General features: G+C 38.7%; 1 protein-coding gene across 1 annotated transcript in view; it reads right to left on the reverse strand.

Annotated features, from left to right (window-relative positions):
- LOC122787943 (adenine phosphoribosyltransferase-like) overlaps positions 1 to 24,261 on the reverse strand; it is a 152,498-nt gene that overhangs the window by 99,379 nt on the left and 28,858 nt on the right. The window contains exons 3-4 of the mRNA XM_044054871.1: positions 13,808 to 13,901; positions 1,957 to 2,103 (exon numbers count right to left, since the gene is read on the reverse strand). Of these exons, the coding sequence (XP_043910806.1) occupies positions 1,957 to 2,103; positions 13,808 to 13,901 (241 nt within the window). The remainder of the gene's footprint in view (positions 1 to 1,956; positions 2,104 to 13,807; positions 13,902 to 24,261) is intronic.

Here is a 24,261-nt window from a genome sequence, read left to right on the forward strand (position 1 = left end):
CTAGAGAAGCTGATTCATATACCAGCATTACATGGCCCCTGGGTACACAGCCTATTCTATTACCTACACAGCTTCACTATTGTCAAGAATGTGATTGTCTACTGTGGGCTGCTTCTGTAGGCATTTGCTCCTGGCATGGGTTGTACATGAAGCCACCCCCAGCATACCAAGCTACACCTCATGTGGGGATGATTCTAGGGCTTTGAGACTGCCAAATGGGGGTGAGTTTCATGTAGTCACCTATCTTTGTAGGCCACTGTGGTGGTGGCAGGACTGCGAGTTCCATGATTGACTAACGTCTTCTTACTGATATCAGGAGTTTTGCTGGGACATGATAACATGGCTATGTTGATCCCTTGCCATTATTTGCATTTATATGCATAGCACTTGCCTCTTGTCTACTGTTTACAATACAAATTACATATCAACATTTTCTTGTCTGAGATTGGGCACACACCACATACTTACCGTAGGTAAATCAATCTAGATGGGATTGTCATACAGCTCTATGACACCAGGCTGTGTCTGCTATAATGGATTTACTTCATATTTCCAAGAGCCTTCAGTAGGTTTTAGTCCTGGGGATGCCAGGGTTTTCAGCATGTTGTAGATCATGCACTATGTAATAAAAATGTGGCACACTTTGTTGGAAATAATCCAAAGTACTCAACTGGATTCATATAAACATTTAATGCAAGTCCAACTTCAGACATGCAGAGCTATGCTTTGTCATATTTCATGTACATTGGCACATCCTGCTATAGGCATCTTCTCAGGGTCTTGTTGTCGCCTGTATTTGCATCAGTAATCATGGCTTCAGGATATACAACATCAACAACAGGCATTCAGGAGGTATCAGTCCAGGCTCAAATGCATGGTACATGCCAAATGTTTGAGTTGTCATAACTGCCATTACCATGTTTTGTGCACACATAGCTTGGATGCATCTGGTATAAATGAACAACACCTGCACGTTAAAGGAGTTTTAACCATGCTTGTTCTTGTGCCTGTAGAACCCGCTGTACCCTGTGCATAAACAGCAATATGTGTCTCATTTTTGGCACCTATTATTCCTGGGAGTCTGCCGTTTCAATTGAACCCATATACCATTAGTACTTTTCTGCTTGTAAAGTGGGCTTTTTGAAGTAGGTAAGGGTATGCTGCAAAAGAAATGCAAATAAATGGTTGAGAATCAGACTTGCAGATATCTAAGGTATCCTTGGCTCACATATTCTCATAGGAACAGCTTTAAAAACTGAAAGTGTCAGTCAAGTGCTGTCTGTATTTATCCATTTCTCTCTCTCTCTCTCTCTCTCTCTCTCTCTCTCTCTCTCTCTCTCTCTCTCTCATGGTCAAAGGCTATAATTACAAACAACACTAATATGCTCATTCATTTGTTCATTTGTTCATTTATTCATTCATTTTTTTTCAATCACCCCTTTAATCCAATGAAAGGTCACAGGAATGCTTGAGTCTAACAGTGATTCATTCAGCCCAAGGCAAAAAACTTATCTTTAACAGATCATTAGCCTATCACAGAAATACACATTCACACACATACACACACAAAAAACTCACAAACATATGTACATACTCACTCAGACAAACAGACTTGTACACAGTCACCATCACACAGCGCACGCGCACACACACACACACACACACACACACACACACACACACACACACACACACACACACACACACACACACACAGAGGATTCAGTGAAGCTGGCATTACCCAAAGATGAAGACTAAGACCAGAAAAAATATAATTTATCAGAATGTTCTGAAGAGGCAAGAAAAGTGGGGGGTGATAAAGTCTGTTTTTCTGGACAGCTTATGCACTATCAGTGTCCCATGAGTGTTATAACCTTAAATAATGCAATTTGTCCACATTTTCAAGTTTCCAGACCTGAATCCTCATCTCCAAGAAGTTTAAATTATGCCTCTCACCTGGCTTAATTACATCTTTTCTGACTTCCAATGCTTTTCTCTGCCCACTGTAGTCTGTGTAGTCTTGGACATCAGTTTTTATACACAGATGCCCTTCTTTTCGGATTGCCAGAAAGCCCTTTTCCAGTTGTTTGGCTACAGCAGCACCTGCATAAGATTAAATAATATCACTGATGTGGCACAGTCTAGCACAGACTGATGTTCAGAAGCTTGCAAAATGTAAATAAGTAGTGAATCATGAAGAGGTGCACAATAAACATTATCTTGCTGTCACAGACACAACCTCTCCATGGCAAACTACATTAGTCTTATCATGAATTCCTCTAAAGACATCAGTACTGTAGGTGAGAAACACCTCACCTGCTTTTTCTGTACAATTGCAAACATATTGACCTTACAATGTAGTACATAACAAGGGACTCAATCTCTTCTATTTGTTGGTAGGTAATACAAATATAATCAGCATTCTAGATTCTTGGATAGGAACACAATAGCGCTGTAGAAGAAACCAAAAGGTATATCTAAATCTTATAAGAGATCTTTTCACCTTGCTCTGCATCTTTTTATTAAATATTTTTTTTCATTGCAGGCGTTAGTCCTATACAGGGTAATTCCATTCTTCCTGTTACATCATTGTTACCTTGTATGCCGACCTGCTGCCACTTACACCAAAATGGAAACCTCTGTCATTCTGTGATGACAGGATGTGGGCATCATATCTCGACTGAAAGACTTTACCTACAAACCTTTTCCATGTCTGGTCCCCTGAATGCAATACATTTGGGTGAGTATGTTAATCATGTAAAACCACCATGAATGCAAGCCTAAGGTGACAGCAACCCCTAGACATTGTGTTACAAAGTGTAGGAATATGGTCAGCTGCCTTATACCAGGCTGCAGTACTGCCCCAAGTCCTTTTCTCTTCTCATGGAATAACAGAGTTGGCCATCAGCCACTACATCCCATGTCCCTGTCTGGTCCTCCAACACCAGTGTTTCTAGTAAAACCTCCATCAGTGGTGGTGGCATAGTCAGGAAAAAACATGTAAACTAGATATGCATCTCATAATGTGTCTTTCTTTTTCAAAGAAAATACAATAGCTTGTTTGTATTTAAAAACTACTCCACTGGACCCAGCAGACCTTAGTCTCTGTTTGTTGGGATGAACTTCAAATCGAGTTCTTTAGTTCCATTTAGACATTCTTTGTTGCATCAAATATATCTATGCATTGAGGATACAGAACATCTTATTAAATACCTCATTTTGACTTCCTCAAAATAAATAAATAAACAAATAAACAAATAAATAAATAAAAGATTCTCTGGGCATAATTAAACAAAATGATTTTCAGTCAAAAAAATTACCAAAAATGACCATAACCATAATTATAAAATGACCATAATTGCACTTTTCTGGGGGAGAGTAGGTAGCATCCCCAACATTTTGGATAGCTAATACAATTTCTAAAGGATTAGAATGACTGGGAAGTGAGACTGGATAGGCAATTTACAAGAGAACAATGGAGGACATATGAATGGCTCCCAAATATACAACAAAGTCCAGAAGGTTTAAGATTTTTGTTTGAAAGTGTTTGCATAGGTATTTTTATACTCCAAGCAGACTTCAAAGAGTTATTCCTCAGATAGATTGCAAATGTTGGCGGTGATATCCATCCATCCATCCTCAGCCCCTCTTCCCATGTTGCACATGGGATTGGGGTGTCGCCATTGGGTAGCTAGCCCTGCCATGGTATTTCATTCATACCACTCACTCGCACACACACTCATACCTACGGCCAATTTGGAGTGTCCAATCCACCTACTGCATGTCTTTGGGATGTGGGAGGAAACGAGAGCACCAGGAGGAAATCCACGTGACCACAGGGAGGACATCCAGACTTCATGCAGAAGGCACTCCAGTGGAGAATTGAACCAGAGAACCTCTTGCTGTGAGGCAACAACGCTAACTGCTGCACCACCGCAGCCACCCTGTTGGAGGTGATATGCTGAAATGTAACCTAGAAAACTGGCCTGCATTAAGCTGGAGTTGCCAAATCAATTCTCTGTCCTCTAATTTCATTTCACATTGGCCTCCACTAGGTTAGGTGAAAACGTGCTCAAGAACAACAAACAAAAACTTGGAGTATTGTTTACACAGCAAAGTGTCTCTAAAAGTGCATTATTGACATTTTATTTTTTATATCGTATTTGTGTTCGTAAATATGCTTGTGTTTAGTTTTCTCTACTTTACCCACATAAAAAAGTGACAGTAATCACAGAAGCATAAGTAGACTGCTCCTTTTGTGTCACATATATTTTTTAATGTGTTAGGCTTCAATTCTGGCCTTTCTACTATACAACCAGGTTGCATTTGCCAGCAATGACATTAACTTTTACTGGAGCTGAATTTAAACAGATAACTGCAACTTGGCAAAAGTACTTGAATTACTCACTCAGGTGGTGGCTACTCAGAATAGTACTCAAGGAGGAAGTTTGTTTCCTCTGCCTTTATTACCACCTGAAAACATGTCAGTGAATAGTTTAGCTGCTACTCAACATTCAAATAACTTCAACAGCACAACTTTAAATATGTCAGCTGGAGTGAGTTAATAGCCAGAACATTGCATTCCCAGGGTTTATTCCTGTTGGCCTAATCACAGGGTAAAGTTCTGATGAACCAATGAATTTGGATTATAACGTTCAACCTCAGAATGCTTCTGATTTGATCAATAAGAAGGGGCAACCAAGTTCCAACAGTTCTCTGATTATCTCCTAGCAACTGTGAGCCTTGAGCCAGTGACATACATTTTTCATCTTGAACTTGGATACATGGCTATGTAATGCCATTTCACTAGACCAATTCACAACTACCCAGGTAAGAGGTTTAATTCATGTTTGGGTTCCTTTGAGAAAAAGCTGCACAGATTTAAAAGTTTAAAGTGGAAAACCTTCACCTTAAATACTGTATTAAAAACAAACTGGCAACAAAAGGCCGGAGACTGTGGAAATTTCCGATTGGTGCTACCAGGAATTTAGAATTCCACAAAAATTGTCTCACTGTTTTTAATAAGGTGGAATTTAAAGTAATAAAACTTATAACTGACAAAAATGACAGACTTGTAGCACATCTGTTTAGAGAAATGCAAGCTATTAGTAACAAGTTGACTTCTGACCTGTTGTTTACATCAAAAAAAGACAATTATTCACATGTTTTTAAGATGATGGAAAAGTAGATAGACAATTTGAAAAAAGTTAACAAAATGCAGCATGACAGAAATGAATGTAAAGTCTATGCACAGCATAGCTTTTCCAAAGCAGAAGGTTTGTGAGAGAACGAATAGGGTTGGCTCTAAAGTGACTGCTAATGTTGTAGACAGCCACCAGGGCTCTAATGATGAGGTATAGTAGAAGGTGAGTCTTCAGACCCTATAAACTTGGAAGAATATCCCCCTCTACAACAGTCTGCAAGGGTAGCTAGCAGATAGCAATATGCAGAATGGAGGGACAACCAGATTCAATGGGACACAACAGCCAAGTTGGAGAAGGGGAGAGGGCAAAACTAGCCTTCTTCCAGGCTGATTATTCTACCAATGATTTTAACATCTCTGTGAATAGTTCATGTTCCATTGAAGGGACTGAATTTTCAGCTGTTGCACCCACCTGTCATGAATACACTAATTGCAATAATGAAGTTTCCACCAAGTCTGCAAGTGACAATGGACATAATTTGCACAAGAATAATAGATGCTTACATGTTATCGCAACCACATTTCCAATGTGCTAAAATTTGTTAATGTTTGGACAAAAATATTTATGTTAAGCCTAAAAGGGGTGTGTAAACTATTAATTCTTACTCTGTCCTATTGTGTAGGAGTCAGGAAGAAAAATAACGCCCACATTTTGTAGTTGTCGGGGATGTACTTTTCCGACGTAACTTACTGTAACCTAAAAACTACAAATAAAATAAACCTGACTTTCTGAGTCTTCGTTATCCACTGTCATCTTCTTTGAATTTTTTAATGTATGGCAACCTCAGATGATCTTTACTCGTGTAAATCTGACTATTGCTTTGATCGTGTATTTTATACCTGAGAGTATTTAACCCTTGCAAATGCAATGATATTAAAGCCTTTCAGTGGGATTTGTAAGATGTAGAGAATCACAAGTCATGTGTTTTACAAAATGTTGCTTTGACGACTTTTTTACCATCTGTTACAGCCTTCATAGTAAGGCATGTGTTATGCACATATTCTTGCTATACACTACTGGGCAGTGACATTCAGTATTTAAGCATTGTATTTGTATACTGTGATATTTCAAATTCTGACATTTCACCTTCCAGTTGTATTCCCTGAATGTAGTCTACATTGCGACTGAATAGTACCTTACACTTTACACAACCCTTTTCAGGTTAACACAGATAGCTTCACGAAAACATTAGAAATTATGGCACGTTAACAATGTGGTTGCGATAATATGTAAGTACCAAATAAAACTATTTATTCTTGTAATGGCTTCAATATTTTTAACTACAGCAATTTAGAGATTTCTGTTTATTATAATCTATTTCAGAAAGATTTTACATTTGTGCCTGCTAGTAAAAATGATTGAGCTGACACCCTGCTTGAAACTAAAAATGTTCACTATGAAATTGAATTTAGCTTGCCATTTTAAGAACAGAAAAACAATAGTAGTAACAACACTGGATATAGTAATTTTTTTTAGAAGCAATACCCTTGTCCCTCAATGTGCTGTCAGTTTGAAAAGTTGAGTTCATAGGTAGATACTAGGCTATTGGCCCTAGGGCCTATATAAGCCTAGCCAAACAGTACCCTGGATTTTGCCACCCAAGAAAATTATTTCCTGTGCCCCTGTCAAGCAGAGCCACAGAAGTGATCCCCAGGGTGAATTTCCTGTCTCCCATCCAATCATCAAGATTTTTCTTGAAGAGTGCTAATGAGGAGGTTTGTTTGATACAGAGGTAGTTTGTTCCAGAGTATGGGAAGTCTCTGGGACAGGAATCTATCCCTTCAGCATGTTCTGTTTATTGTGGTGATAAGGTTTAGGTCCCTAGAGTGTGTAGCTCGGAGAGATTGGGATTTCCTTAAGTGGAGCATGCCCAGCAGCTCTGGGTTTGACATAGCTTTGTATGTTAGGCAGAGATCGCCTCTGAGTAGGCGATATGTGACAGAGTAAAGCTGGAGTTTTTTGAGACGGTCTGCATAGGGCATCTGTTTGAGGCCAGTAATCCTCTTTGTGAGGTATTTCTGTTGCTTTTCCAGTTGTTGTAGATGTCTTGTGAGGTACATACCAAAAGGGGCATTGTACTCTATAATGGGTCTAATGAGTGATGAGTAGAGGGGAACAATGACTTCTTTTTCCTGGATGAGAAACCTTTTGTGATGAGATCTTCCACGTAGAAGGATTTCCTGACTACTGTGGCAATGTGATTATCAAAGGAGGGACTACTGTCCACCTGTGTCCCAAGGTCTCTTATCACACTTTCAGTGTTAAGTAGACTACTGCCTATGTGGCAGTTCATGGTTACAGATTTTTTAGCAAAAGGTATGACAATGCACTTTTGGCACTGAGCTTGAGGCCAGGGCTTTGACACCAGCCATCTGTCTCAGTGAGGCCCTTTTGTAGGATGTCCACATCGTTAGGACTTTTGATTATGACTCCTAGTTTGCAGTCATCTGCAAACTTTGTTAGCCAAAGACCTTCTGTGTTAGCCTGTACTTCAGAGAACTAGATACCAAATAGGAGAGGACCTAAGACTGAACCCTGTGGTACTCCATTTGTCCCTGGTCTGAAGTTGGATTTAGAGTCTGCTACTTTCACAGTGTGGGTTCTGTCAGTGAGCCAGATGGCAACCCATCTTGTAACAGGGATTTATACCTAGTTTAGTGAGTTTATCTATAATTCTAGAGTGGGAGATGGTGTTGAAAGCCTTGGCGAGATCTAGATGTGTGAACCACCTTACCTTCATCTACGGCTTTGGTGACCGCTTCAAAGAAGTCTATCTGGTTTAGTAGACATGATCTGCCTTTTACAAAACCAAACTGGGTAGGGTCCAGAGTTTGGAGATTACCAGTGTCATTGTTTATAAGTTCCAAGATTATACGTTCCATAGCCTTGCAGACCAGGCTCGTCAGGCTAATGGGGCGGTAGTTCCCAGGGTTCATGGTGGCTTCCCCTTTGTACCATTCAGTGGGCACAAAGCCAGAAGTGAGGCTATGATTGAACATGGTACTTAGGTGGGGTGCCAGTTCATTCTGTAGTTCATGTAGAATGCAGCCTGGGATGTTGTCAGGTCCCATGGATGCTGTGTTCTTGGCTTTGGAGAGTGTGTTTTTTACCTGTGCAGCCATGATTACAGGAACTTTCGTGTATTTTGAAGGAGACTTATTTGAACAAAAGAGTGGAGTGGCTATGCGGACACCATGAGACCCCCTGTATGCCAATCTAATTATGTGATACTGGGAGCTGTAATATGTTTTCGCCTCTCCTTTTTCCAAGTATTTTAATGTATATCTGAAATTATCTTTTGTAATGGCTGTGAGTGGATGCTAAGGGACTTTCTGGAGTATATAGATGGGACCACTTCTTTTTTGAGGTTCACTCACAATATGTAGCATGTGAAAATAAACTACCTACAAATAATCATCAGCAAGAACATAAAACAGGTATGCTTGTTTCCACCATTTACAGGAAGCTCACATTATTTAATTCATATTTACATTTTCAAATTTACTACTCATTCTGGCAAAATAAAGGCTTGGTAAAAGGCCACAAGGTGAGGCTTGCAAGGATAATTTCAGATGACACCACATTAAAAATGAGTTTGAAATTTTGATAGGTATGATTTTAAAGAGATTGTACCCCTACCAACTTCTATCAACACTAAGGGATGAAATCAGTCTGGGAGAAGGTCTTCCAGTTATTAACAGTTCTGTTAAGTAAAAAAAGCACCTGTTAACAGTGGTAACTTTAGTAGAAGAATCTGTCCACAGAATAAAAATATGGTCCAAAATTCTTACAAATAGAAGAATACTTGGCCAAAACTCACAGTCAAACACAAAGTAATTTTCCAAATACCACATTACAATGTTGGCAAACACAGGGACACAGGAGGCTCCATGGCCACCCCTTTTATTTTCGGGAAATATTCTTCATCAAAGTACACAATATTTTTTTACCACTGTATCCATGTACTCGTAAATAATCAAAATGTCCTTACTTGAAAGAGACACATCTCTACTCAAAGACTGATAAAACCATCCATTCCAACCACATGGGCTATTACCAAAAACAGGTCCTTCACATCTATGGTAGCAAACGTACAGTTCTCACAGTATGCAGTTTTGGACAACTTCAGTAAAAATCTCATGAATCCTTTAACATGTGGTTTGTCAATTAAAACAAAACTTTTTTTTTAATTTGCTCTCAACCAACAGAGCCAAAGGCTCAGTTTGGTCTGCAGAAGCCACTACTGGATGCATTGGTGGATCATTCTGGTCTTTGTCTGTTCTGAGAGTTCAAGAATAGCTGGTATGATTGCCTGGCTAACTTTGAGAAACTTGACCAAATCAGGAGCCAGTTCAAATTCATGTACCACTTTGTTCAGCTAGGAGTCAATTCAACTAAAAGCATAATTCATTTCATTTCTGGAGGTGGATTGAAAATAAGTACCATCATACAGATAGTCAAGCATTTTACCAGAGTAGTCATGATTGTTCATCACCACCAACTCCTTGTCTTGTTTCAGGATCCATATGGTTTTATCTCTGGATAAAGAATAGAACAATCTCCTTTCATTGCCTGTTAAATAAAAAAAAAAATGCTTCTTATTGTTTGCATGCAACCATCTGATGACAGTTTCACATTGTCTCTCATATATAGATACTGGAGGTGCAAGGGATTGATTAAATATGCCTGATCTCTTTAAAATTCTCATAAATGTGCTGGATTGATTAAATATGCCTGATCTCTTTAAAATTCTCACATCATGATGGTTGTCCAAAAAGAAATGTGTCCACTAGGTTCAGCCAACATGAGGGAATAAAGGTAAAACCTCTTAAAATAAACAAAATTATTGCCGCTGTTCAGATGACTGTAATTATAAATTCTGAAGCCGTTGACTTCAATGATGTTACCTGATGCAGTTGTAGTATTTACTACCATTGTTATTTGTTGTTGTTGAAATGTTCAGTATCTCTGATGCCTGCTTCTGTCTCTGACTCTCCCCATTTTGTTTGGAATACCATTTCCTGGGTTAACAACGATTGTTGTCTTGGGTCTCTTCCCCCATGTTGAACTCAACATTGCTCTGGTGGTTCTAGGCTATTCTTTTGGGCCTCTGCAAGTTGGATTCTAAAAAAAACTTTATTTTCAGAGGTATCAGCCTCTTCATCATATGTCTCAGTGGTGGCATGGTCTCCCCCCAAGGTACTTCATCAGTTGACAACTGGTTGGTTCAGATTCCTATTTGAACGGGATATGTTTTTTTTTTCTTTTATAGTCCTCCCTGTCACGTGTCATCTTTTTTTCTCTTTTCTCTTCCTTGAAGTGGCACATTTACTGTCAGCTGTGTTGAAAATCTAATAAAATTCATTTTCACTGGTAAGAAAAAAAAAGGTTATTGGTAATTTCATTTTGCAATTTCTCATTCTCAGTAGCTAATTTTACAATTGTCTGTCATGTCCTTAATTACAATAACTTTAAGCTCTATTGTAGTCTTGTCAGAAAATTCCAGTAGGTCACAGCGCATTACTGAAAAGTATTCAGTACTACTGGGGAGCCTCCACATCCTCCAAACTCTGGGGACTCTGCATGCTGCTGTACTGTCTCTTAAAAAAGCTTCACTAAGTTGCAAACTCCAAATTTGTGTAAAAGCTTTTCAAGTCACTTAAGTTTGTCTCTGTTTTCAATAAGTGAAATGTATGGAAAATATGTTATAACTTGCCTAACCTTTGAGAAAATTTTAGTTTACTATCTATGCTTTGTATGCAAGCAGTAAAAAATATTAAATAAAAAAGAAAAGCCTGTAGGATTAGTATTCTTATGAAGTATATTGTTAACTGTAAATTATTTTTGAGTGTAGTTTTGCTACATGGGTAAAATAAAACAAGTGATGGTGATTTCCAGGCTTGTATTATATTTTCCTTAGTTTTGGCTACGCAGCAGCGAAACTGATCATGTGACCACTGCCAGATTATACTAGGGGCCAAACAGGTGGCCACCTAGGACCCACACATTCAGTGGGGCCTATCACTGCCACAAAACAATTTAATTTGAATGATTTATTAGCACCTATAAGGCAACCTGCACAAAAAAAGTGCCTCTCATCCAATGTACTGCCTGCTTGTACAGGAAGAGGAAGCACAGGTTCCACCCCACTACACAGTATAGCCAGTAGCAGCAGACATCTTGTATGGGAATGGGCATGTTCATAGGTTCATAGATTAGTACTAGGCTAACTATCCTTGTGAGCCATTTTAAGCATAGCCAATTACCCTGTGTAATAATCCAACCCTGTACCTTGTGTGTGTAAGATAAACACCTTAACCATTATATCAACTTCCCACCCCATGGGTTGTTTATTTGCTTTGAAGGAGAGATTCAAGTTTTGCAGAACATCTCTGATTTTGCCTCATATGTATGCCCTGTTCTTGAGCAAGTCATGTAACTAGACAGGGCTTTCAGGCAACTGAAAATTTGGGCTAGGCTCTTCACTGATCCCCTGGAATGCAAGCCTAGTAACTAACTATGAACCAGAGTAGTTATGGTGTAAAGGAAGGAAAATTGATTGTAGTAAATAGGAGCACCATCATATGACTCATTTTTCAGATGTGATCTTTAGTTTCCTTGTTCTGTTAAATATTGACAGTGTGTCTATTATTAAGCTGTGAATAAAGTGGACACCATGAAGTCTGAGTTTAATGTTTATTTCAACTATGAATACATTTTAATTTAGCTTCTTTTTTGCAGGCACACAGGTGTGATAAAAGTAACTGTGATTGAGTTATAATCTAGTACATAGTGCAGCTAAGTAAGGCTAGTCGCTGTTAAAGAGCTGCTTCTTTTGGAACAGGGTTTGATTTCCTCAGCCTTGATTAGTCTTCTATGTGACTCTGACCAAGTTACTTCAACAGGCAATACTCTTGGAGTGCTCCTGAAAGGGGACATTTGTGTCTAGTGGGCTGACCCAGGCAGTTAGCAAATGCATTACACATTTATCTTTTAAATTCCTGCACCCTCCACATAGCCTCTAATTTATACTGCACTATATGATATAGGTGTATGAATCCCAGCAAGTCTTTTGTAGTTTAATGGGTTGCCAGATGCATTTTCACTAAATGTAAGTTTCAAGGGAAGAAAAGTTTACTATTTCTCATGCCACGTCTGTTTTCAATGGAAGAATGCTTAAATATGAAGTAAAAGTTTTACACAAGAAATATAATTTAAAACAATTAGGAAGGTGAAACAAAGAAAACGTGTATTAATGCATGGTCCTAAAAATGTGTGTGGGAAACCCATTATTTCAAAGCAGCCAAGGGCCCAAAGTACACAACCCACCACTGCATGTAACAGCTGTTTTCTAGTGAGATCTCTGGATATATGATGGTCATTTTGCAGTCTTTTTTTTTTTTTTTTTTTTTTTTACTGAAATTCTTCTAAGCAAATGTGGCAAAACCAATCATCAAAGCTACGTTATCACTTTAGGAACTGTTGCATCATCTAAAGATTTCTTAGCTTTAACATACATAATAGTTCTATTTACTGCATCCACTGATCAAGTGGATTCCTGCAGCCATAGTGGTTATCATAAAACTCTTAATAAGGTCACTGCCATCTTATTCAATTACATAACCTACCAAGCAAGTTGCTGTTTTGTTTTCCTACTAATGTTACCAGACCAAGATGTGACACTTTACACTCCTGGAAAAGTTATCTACAATACATTTAAAACTTTTGTTTTAAATTTGCATTTCCTTGGTTCTGGTGTGCTCACCTTAGCAATCCTGTACAAGGGGGTGCTTAAAAACTGAATGATATGTATAATACAGTGCATGTCTGGCAATTAGCACACAGGTTTAAGTCTGTGAGCTGATAACAAGATGCTTCTTGTAATGCAGAGTTTGATTCCTTCAGCCTCTTCTGTGACTCTTACTAGGTCACTTAACCAGACAATGTTCCTGGGTTGTCCCTGAATAAGGATACTTGTGTCCACTGGCCTTAACCAGTTAACAAATAAATGAATATTGGTTTGTTAAAGCTGCAGTGCTGCTTTAAAGTACACCACATGTAGGAATATATTCCGGAGGTGATGAATCACAATGCAACAGCATGCATAGCATTGCTATACAATAATAATGTACTGTAGTTGCAGGTATTTAGCTTTTTTAATGTTAGTAGTTGAAAAACAACATCTTTAAGTTTATACAGTCAAGTAATGAAATTATTTTAGAAAAGTAATTCATGCAGTGAATTTTTATCTCTGTGAATCTGAGGGGGCCTTGGTTAGTAAAATGTGTTACTGTTTTTTTAAGGGGTTGAGACTGACAAGGTATGGATGAATGTAGTGGGGAACGTTTACAGAAGTTTATCACTGGACATCACAGAAATGAAAATAAATGAAGCATATCAATAAACAAAATCTGTTTTTAGCTGAGTTCAAATACACAACAAAGCTTTACTTACATTTTCAAACAGGCTGCCTTGGCACTGTTTACCTGGATTTTAACTACCCTGTCAAATGGAAATCTAAGACAGTCATCTGCTCTCTGTGTTGCTGTTTATTAATTTGCAGACTCAGTACTGGAATGCAGGACTGTCCAAAAGTTACCTACCCAAAATAAATCCCATGGCATCAATCCCTGCAACAAGATCAATATCATCATTCTGGAATGGTTTGAGGAGATCATTTACACAGTCTTGTAGAGCCTGACAGAAAAAAAAAAAAAAAACACATAATTTCCAAGAATGATAATATGTCATGATTACAAACAAATAAATGAGACCACTTTAAATTAATCACAACTATATTACAGAACGTGACCAACAGCTGAGAGTCAAAATCTATATGCATAAGGTATTTTGCTGGAAATACTCCAGATACAAGTCTTCCAGCTGGTACAGTTTTAAAGCTATGATCTGTGGTTTCTGTGGGCCAGAGTTTGAGTCCCTCAGTCCTCATTTGCCTTCTGTGTGACCTTGAACAAATCACTGAACCCGACATTACTCCCAGGTCAACCCTGAAAAGGCACTGTGTGCACACTGGGCCTTACTGGTCAACAAATGGGTATTATACATAGCCCATAAATTAGAATACCGTTGACAAAGGAGTCATTATTGTGAAATTAAAAGAAGGTCTTCTTCTAGGAATATCTTCTCAACAGTGTCTGTATGACATTCAGACTCATGTGAAGAGGATTTAACACAGTACTTCTGGTGCCAATATTTGAGCATTATGGGGTCATTTTATTTATTTATTTGCTTTTGTTAATCAGGGTAGTCCCTCACTGCTTGTAGCTTATTTTCAGCAGAAACCTGAGGTGACATTTCTACAGATGGGGGAATTTAGCCAGACAGAGGAGAAGTACTCTTGTTTTGTTAATCAGGGTAGTCCCTCACTGCTTGTAGCTTATTTTCAGCAGGAACCTGAGGTGACATTTCTACAGATGGGGAATTTAGCCAGACAGAGGAGAAGTACTCTTGTTTTGTTAATCAGGGTAGTCCCTCACTGCTTGTAGCTTATTTTCAGCAGGAACCTGAGGTGACATTTCTACAGATGGGGATTTAGCCAGACACAGGAGAAGTACTCTTGTTTTGTTAATGAGGGTAGTCCTTCACTGCTTGTAGCTTATTTTCAGCAGGAACCTGAGGTGACATTTCTACAGATGGGGGAATTTAGCCAGACACAGGAGAAGTACTCTTGTTTTGTTAATCAGGGTAGTCCCTCACTGCTTGTAGTTTATTTTCAGCAGGAACCTGAGGTGACATTTCTACAGATGGGGATTTAGCCAGACAGAGGAGAAGTACTCTTGTTTTGTTAATGAGGGTAGTCCACTCACTGCTTGTAGCTTATTTTCAGCAGAAACCTGAGGTGACATTTCTACAGATGGGGGAATTTAGCCAGACACAGGAGAAGTACTCTTGTTTTGTTAATGAGGGTAGTCCCTCACTGCTTGTAGCTTATTTTCAGCAGAAACCTGAGGTGACATTTCTACAGATGGGGGAATTTAGCCAGACAGAGGAGAAGTACTCTTGTTTTGTTAATCAGGGTAGTCCCACACTGCTTGTTGCTTATTTTCAGTAGAAACCTGAGGTGACATTTCTACAGATGGGGGAATTTAGCCAGACAGAGGAGAAGTACTCTTGTTTTGTTAATCAGGGTAGTCCCTCACTGCTTGTAGCTTATTTTCAGCAGGAACCTGAGGTGACATTTCTACATATGGGGATTTAGCCAGACAGAGGAGAAGTACTCTTGTTTTGTTAATGAGGGTAGTCCCTCACTGCTTGTAGCTTATTTTCAGGAGGAACCTGAGGTGACATTTCTACAGATGGGGATTTAGCCAGACAGAGGAGAAGTACTCTTGTTTTGTTAATGAGGGTAGTCCCTCACTGCTTGTAGCTTATTTTCAGGAGGAACCTGAGGTGACATTTCTACAGATGGGGATTTAGCCAGACACAGGAGAAGTACTCTTGTTTTGTTAATGAGGGTAGTCCCTCACTGCTTGTAGCTTATTTTCAGCAGGAACCTGAGGTGACATTTCTACATATGGGGATTTAGCCAGACACAGGAGAAGTACTCTTGTTTTGTTAATGAGGGTAGTCCCTCACTGCTTGTAGCTTATTTTCAGGAGGAACCTGAGGTGACATTTCTACAGATGGGGATTTAGCCAGACACAGGAGAAGTACTCTTGTTTTGTTAATGAGGGTAGTCCCTCACTGCTTGTAGCTTATTTTCAGCAGGAACCTGAGGTGACATTTCTACAGATGGGGATTTAGCCAGACACAGGGGAAGTACTCTTGTTTTGTTAATGAGGGTAGTCCCTCACTGCTTGTAGCTTATTTTCAGCAGGAACCTGAGGTGACATTTCTACAGATGGGGATTTAGCCAGACAGAGGAGAAGTACTCTTGTTTTGTTAATGAGGGTAGTCCCTCACTGCTTGTAGCTTATTTTCAGGAGGAACCTGAGGTGACATTTCTACAGATGGGGATTTAGCCAGACAGAGGAGAAGTACTCTTGTTTTGTTAATGAGGGTAGTCCCTCACTGCTTGTAGCTTATTTTCAGGAGGAACCTGAGGTGACATTTCTACAGATGGGGATTTAGCCAGACACAGGAGAAGTCCTCTTGCTCTTCTTTTCAATAAGTGAAGAATCACAGTATCTTTAACAGCCACTAAAGAGATTGCTAGTGGTAGATTATGTTGTATATTGGCCTCTGAACTGTTTTTCATTATACACTCCCCCCCCCCTGTTTTTAGAGATGTCAAGAGATAAAAATAACTTAGTATATCTAGTTTTGAACAAAAAAGAAGATATAGCAGAAATGTTTAAATATCTCAAATAAGTCAGGTTAGTCCATGAAGACAACAGCTTAAAAAACCTATATGTCTCTAAATAGCTCTCTTAAGGGACAACTAAGGTTAGAACAAAACATTATCTTGATACTTTGTGCTATCTCAATGTCCCTTCAGTAAGAGTAGTTATTATTCACATTTGTTTTATTTTACGTCTGAATGACTTCCTAGAACAAACAGAGTGAACTGATTTTATTTTTGGCTAAGTTTTCTCTTTCTCCCAGTGGAACTGATAAATACATACGGCTTGGGATTACAAGAAGAGATAATGAAAGCACAAAGAACTCCTGCTGAGAATATACAGCATAAGATGAAATCTACAAATCAACACATACAATGAGGAAAAAATGGAAGAAAGTCAAAGGGATGTTTTTAAACAAGCTGTAGAATCCCGTAAAACCATGTGGAAGGAGCAAGTAAAACAAAATGATGAAATTGTGCAAGAGCAGAAAAGTTATCCACACATCCCCAGGCACAAACAATAGAGACAGTTTCCTTCCAGAGGGTTAACATCTGCATGGAGGTGACCCTCTTATTCTGCAGAGGACCCACCTGAGAGTTTGTGAGTATTCTGATACCTGCTTATGGACCCTACTGAGGATTATCTTCACAGCAGGAGAGAGACCACCTCCATCAGAGGAGTCTGGTTCCAGAATCAGTGCTGTACACAGGGATAAGACCCAAAAATGTAGTCAGTTTTTACCCTGCAAAAGCTCCTGCTCTTTCCGAGCAGTGAAATGATTTTGCATTTTCAAAGAGCCACTTTCCATTACCAATGTCTAGACCATCTTAATCCAGTCCACTTCTGCCTACCACCTGACTGACACTGCACCCACTACCTACCTTCCCTTTGCTGGTAGTGAACACACACAGCTCTATGCAGCTTTTTTCAGACTGAGCCAGGCCAGGTTACATGGGTCACCCAGCCACCAGACACTTTATATTTACTTTGTATTGACCAGATGCATCACTGTACATACACTTGAAGTTCACATGCAAGGTGCACCATACTATTCACCAGCTGTTAGCTGTATGGTCACCTTGTTCTTGCCTTCCCCTTTATCCCCCTCTTTCCTTTGTTCAGGTCTTCCCTTGATGATTGGTCACTTTTACAGTATGCCATTACTCTCTTCCATTTCATCCTTATCTTGTATGTCCTTCCCATCATCGTCCTGCCTTTGCTGCGTCTTCTGGCCAAATCTTGTAATCTCCTGTGTATCAAAAAAACAGAAACAGCAAAACAAACTAAATGAATAAAAATGCCAGCAGGCAGAGTTTCACAGGCACAAATCACTCAGGTGATGATAAAACAAAGGTGTATTTAATGATAAAAATCCACAAGAAAAACAATAAAATATGAGCGCTTTTGTTAACTTCATCAGACGCCATTAAAATGTAAGACAACCATTTATATACATATAAAAACACTCTGATTGGGTAAGCAAAGAGAGGCAGCTAGCTAAGCAACACTGAGATAGAACATTAATTAACCTCTTGATGACTGTGTTACAGTTGAAACTGTTACAACTTAAATACAACTAAAACTTGTAATTAAAAGATAAATTATTAGGCTCATACTTGTGTCATGAATGGTTATAAATAGAATAAAACTAAAACCAGTCATATTTAAAAATCTCATGTTAAATATTCACATAATGCTAAAATGTTTCCCAAAGCAAAACACATGCAAAAGTGCTTGTGCTTAACAGATGTTTTAAGATATTTTGTGCCTTTCTAGGGCTTTTAATTTCAATACAGGAGACTTGGACGTCCTGTCATTTATCCCTGGCCATCTATCTGCCTGTAGTAAGATTTGCCACCTTAACTCCTTTAACTCTAACTGAAGTCCCCAAGGCTTTTTGTCACTGATGTCTACATGGTCTATTGCCATAAATGTGAAATTGTGACCAGTGTTGTCTTGAATATGCCTCGCTAATACATTGTTAATATTATTCTTTCTTATGGCATAGTTGTGTTCATAAATTCTGGCGTTTAATTTCCTTTCTGTTTTGCTTACACAAAATGCTAGGCATTGGTCACATGTGGCCATGTAGACCACTGCCTCGGAGTGGCAGTTATATTTACCTTTTACGTAATGGTCTGTACCATTCACTGTACATTTGCTGCCCGATTTCACCTTGTGGCACCAGTTACAAGACTCACATTTGTACATCCCTACACATCCTGTTCTAGTGTAGTTGGAACCTTTCCTCAGAAGATCTTTTAAGTTTGAGCTGCTTCTACATGTCACTATGGGTCTCTCTCCTATTTGTGCCCTGATGTCCAAGTCATCCATTAAAATGTCCCAGTTCTTACAAAAAATGGACATCAAATGGTTTGAGTCAGAGTTGAATGTAAGCACCAAAGAGCTACAAAAAGTACTTTTTTCAAACTCAGGTCTGCCCTCTTCAACTTCAGAGGGGCTGTTGTCTAGTGTGTTTTCCCCAACTACGGGCTTAAAATGCCCTACTCTGCTTTTACCTATCACTTCCTGCATAAGCTCATTAAGCAAGTCTGCTGGGTACTCCCTCCTCAAGAACATAGTTTTTAAGTTGTCGCAGTCTAAAAGAAAATCATCTTCTCTGGAGATCATACCAGCTGCTTAAACTAATTGCCCTTTAACTCCTGACCTCTTTTGATGCTTGGGGTGGTAGCTAGTGTAATGCAGGAACGAGTTTGAGTAGGTCTCTTTCCTGTGGATCCTAGTAGCATACTTTTCATTATGTATGTCTTTGTATAAGTGGACATCAAGGTAATTCATATGATCCAGGTTAATCACCCAAGTGAACTGCAGGAATGTAGTGGTGGTGTTAGAGTATCTCAAAAATTCTTTCAAATCAACCAGTGATCCATTCCATATCAAGCTGATATCATCTTGATATCTATAATACAGTTTGACCTCAGAATAGTATTTTCTTCAGCTCATGGTCTAAAACTTGGGCACAAGCAGTGGTAATGGAGTGTCTTCCATCCACTAAGGGACTCATAGATGGATCTAAGAGGCTCTTTTGGATCTTGTGAATACCAAAGAACATTGGTATCCTTGGGCTAATGATGTTAAGATAATTATGTAAAGAAAGGTCAATTTTTCTTTGTAAAAATATGCCAGTGAGTTGGCTGTATATTTTTCTATATGCTGCATTTCATTCATTAAGGGACACTTCTGTGTAATTTTCTGTGTCTAACATAGCCAGCATTTTGGCGCTATATGTGGAAGAGTCCATGATTACAACCCCTCCCCCTTTGTCAGGTTTCATAACCCTGTTGTCATGTTCTTGCAGTTCCAATAAACAATCATGTTCACTTTGGTTCATGTTGCAAAGTGTTTGAGCTGACCTGTATTTGTTCTTATTTAGATTATACAGATCTAGTTCACAAACATTTTCATATATTGCTAGTTTCAGGTGCAAAGGAGGGTTGTAAGTAGAAATTATCTTAGAAGTGCTGCCTTCACTGACATTAGTTTGGGAGGTAGTACCAGTAATAAGGTCAAATTCAACTTTTTTAAATAAAGTTTCAGATCTAACATGGTGTGTACAACATGGGTCTATATCAGCATTTTGAAAATTGAATAGTTCGAATCACTAAATGTTGAACTGACATGATCGAACTATTCAATTTTCGAATGCCGATACAAAAAAAAAAAAAACTAAAGGGTGTAGGCAGGGGGGCAAGCCTCCCTGCACCCCCCACGTTGGGGGCTGCACCCCCCACCACCCCCCGCTACTTAAATATACCAACTCCGAGACCGCACTACATAGAAGTAAATGGAAATCTCCCCTTATGGAGATTTCCGTTTACTCATTCGACATTCTACACTTTTGGCATTCTCAAGGAGACAATATCGGATTCGATATTGTCAGCGGTCGAGATGCTGATGGGAACCCTACAACATTAAATCTCTTACCAGGTACAAAAGACATTCCCTTAGACAATAAGGCAGCTGTAGTTTCATTTATACATAAAGTAGAATAATTGTATACTGAAAAGTCTTTTTGGTTGGTAAAAAACACTGTATAGGTACCCACTTCTTGAACAGATTCTGCTGGTGTTGGGGTGCTTACATTAATGGAGGAGTCATTACACATTAACATGGTGACCAGAAGGCAGTAGTGGAGACGCTAAGCTCTCTAGTTCCTGTTCTTTGGCCTGGCCCACTGAAATACCTGTGGTTGGTAGCCACCCTGTGGTTGCTGCCTATTGTTGTAATGGCTTTTGTTCCTAATTCTTTCACTTCTCCTGAGTTCTGAAAATTCAGCATCATAGTTTAAAATCACATCATCAGTCTCTTCAAACCTGCATATACCTGTATAGGTACCCGCTTCTCTGGTCAAGAAGCGGGTACCTATACAGTGTTTTTAACCACCAAAAAGACTTTTCAGTACACAATTATTCTACTTTATGTATAATAGAAACTAGGTTGGGAGGGTGGCCTAATGGTTAAGGTGTTTGCCTTACAAACACAAGGTGCAGGGTTTTATTCTCACAAGGGATAACTGGCTAGGCTTAACATGGGTCGCAAGGGCAGTTAGCTTAATACTAATCTAATCTATCTATCTATCTACAGCTAACTTATTGTCTAAGGGAATGTCTTTTGTATATGGTAAGAGATTTAATGTTGTAGACACCATGTTAGATCTGAAACTTTATTTAAGAAAGTTGAATTTGACCTTACTACATGGTACTACCTCTCAAACTAATGTCAGTGAAGGCAGCATTTTTAAGATCAGTTCTACTTACAACCCTCCTATACACCCGAAGCTAGCAATATATGAAAAAGTTTGTGAACTAGATCTGTATAATCTAAATAAGAACAAATACAGGCCAACTCAAACACTTCGCAACATGTACCAAAGTGAACATGATTGTTTATTGGAACTGCAAGAACATGACATCAGGATTATGAAACCTGACAAAGGGGGAGGAGTTGTAATCATGGACTCTTCCACATATAGTGCCAAAATGCTGGCTATGTTAGACACAGAAAATTACACAGAAGTGTCCCTTAATGAATTAAATGCAGCATATATAAAAAAAATCTACAGCCAACTCACTGACATATTTTTAGAAAGAAGAATTGACCTTTCTTTACATAATTATCTTAACATCATTAGCCCAAGGATACCAATGTTCTTTGGTATTCACAACATCCACAAGAGCCTCTCAGATCTACCTATGAAGCCCTTAGTGGATGGAAAGCACTCAATTACCACTGCTTGTGCACACTTTTTACACCATGAGCTGAAGAAAATATTGTGTAATGAAAGCCAAATTTGTAAAGACTCCTGGGCTTTTTTAGAACAAGTGAACAAAACCAGGTATGATGCAAGTGGCATCATGGTCACTATAGATGTAAAAGACCTGTACATGGTCATCCCACAAGAAATTGGTCTTGAGTGGGTGGGTGACCTACTGTTGTTATACAAAGTTAACCAGGAGAAAATTAATCTAATTTTGGAATTATTAGAAATTGTTTTAAGAAACAACTATTTCTCCTTTAATGGCAGGTACTTTTTACAGATCATAGGAGTAGCAATGGGGTCAGCGTGTGATGGGGCATTCGCAAACATGGTAATGGCATATTGGGAAAGAAATTATGTATTTCAGTCTCAGTACTATTCTAAGATCAAACTGTATTATAGACATCAAGATGATATCAACTTGATATGGAATGGGTCACTGGTTGATTTGAAAGAATTTTTGAGATACTCTAACACCACCACTACATTCCTGCAGTTCACTTGGGTGATTAACCTGGATCATATGAATTACCTTGATGTCCACTTATACAAAGACATACATAATGAAAAGTATGCTACTAGGATGCACAGGAAAGAGACCTACTGAAACTCGTTCCTGCATTACACTAGCTACCACCCCAAGCATCAAAAGAGGTCAGGAGTTAAAGGGCAATTAGTTTGAGCAGCCTGTATGATCTCCAGAGAAGAAGATTTTCTTTTAGACTGCGACAACTTAAAAACCATGTTCTTGAGGAGGGAGTACCCAGCAGACTTGATTAATGAGCTTATGCAGGAAGTGATAGGCAAAAGCAGAGTAGGGCATTTTAAGCCCATAGTTGGGGAAAATACACTAGACAACAGCCCCTCTGAAGTTGAAGAGGGCAGACCTGAGTTGGAAAAAAGTACTTTTTGTAGCTCTATGGTGCTTACATTCAACTCTGACTCAAACCATTTGATGTCCATTTTTTGTAAGAACTGGGACATTTTAATGGATGACTTGGACATCAGGACACAAATAGGAGAGAGACCTATAGTGACATGTAGAAGCGGCTCAAACTTAAAAGATCTTCTGAGGAAAGGTTCCAACTACACTAGAACAGGATGTGTAGGGATGTACAAATGTGAGTCTTGTAACTGGTGCCACAAGGTGAAATCGGGCAGCAAATGTACAGTGAATGGTACAGACCATTACGTAAAAGGTAAATATAACTGTCACTCTAAGGCAGTGGTCTACATGACCACATGTGACCAATGCCTAGCATTTTATGTAGGCAAAACAGAAAGGAAAAGTAACGCCAGAATTTATGAACACAACTATGCCATAAGAAAGAATAATATTAACAATGCATTAGCGAAGCATATTAAAGACAACACTGGCCACAATTTCACATTTATGGCAATAGACCATGTAGACATCAGTGACAAAAAGCCTTGGGGACTTCAGTTAGAGTTAAAGGAGTTAAGGTGGCAAATCTTACTACAGGCAGACAGATGGCCAGTGATAAATAACAGGACGTCCATCTCTCCTGTTTTGAAAAAGAAAGGAACAAAATATCTTAAACCATTTGTTAAGTACAAGCACTTTTGCATGTATTTTGCTTTGGGAAACATTTTAGCATTATGTGAATATTTAACATGAGATTTTTAAATATGACTGGTTTTAGTTTTATTCTATTTATAACCATTCATGACACAAGTATGAGCCTAATAATTTATCTTTTAATTACAAGTTTTAGTTGTATTTAAGTTGTAACAGTTTCAACTGTAACACAGTCATCAAGAGGTTAATTAATGTTCTATCTCAGTGTTGCTTAGCTAGCTGCCTCTCTTTGCTTACCCAATCAGAGTGTTTTTATATGTATATAAATGGTTGTCTTACATTTTAATGGCGTCTGATGAAGTTAATACTTGTTTAACGAAAGCACTCATGTATTATTTGTTTTTCTTGTGGATTTTTATCATTAAATACACCTTTGGTTTATCATCACCTGAGTGATTTGTGCTTGTGAAACTCTACCTGCCAGCATTTTTATTTATTAATCTCCTGTGTATCCCCAGAGTTGGTATATCTGCACTTTTTCCCAACTTCATGCTTTAAGGGTTGTTGATCTCTGTGTCAATCCTTCTTTGCACTTTCCTCTCCTCCTATTCTCCTCTCTGCCCCATATGCAAAATTTCCAGGTGTGAATCCCCTGTTTGTGGTAAATTTCCTCCCATAATATATTATGTTACTCCAGACAGTTTGCACTATTCTGCCCCCCCCCAAACATATAAATCATTCCTACCTCTTTTGCAGTTTACCTCCAACATTAATTATTCTTTTTCTACCATCTTTTGCCAGCCTCCTTGGTGTCATGTACCATCTACGTATTATTACCTATCTTTAATCTGTTAGTTCATGTATATCCTGCATTTCCTTTGTTATCCTCATGACTTTCTTATGCATCTGTTTAGTTGGTCTCCACTCTTCCTCTCT

Source organism: Protopterus annectens, chromosome 13.part0 (genome assembly GCF_019279795.1).
Source record: "Protopterus annectens isolate FY-2018-M chromosome 13.part0, PAN1.0, whole genome shotgun sequence".
In the NCBI taxonomy this organism is placed as follows: domain Eukaryota; kingdom Metazoa; phylum Chordata; order Ceratodontiformes; family Protopteridae; genus Protopterus; species Protopterus annectens.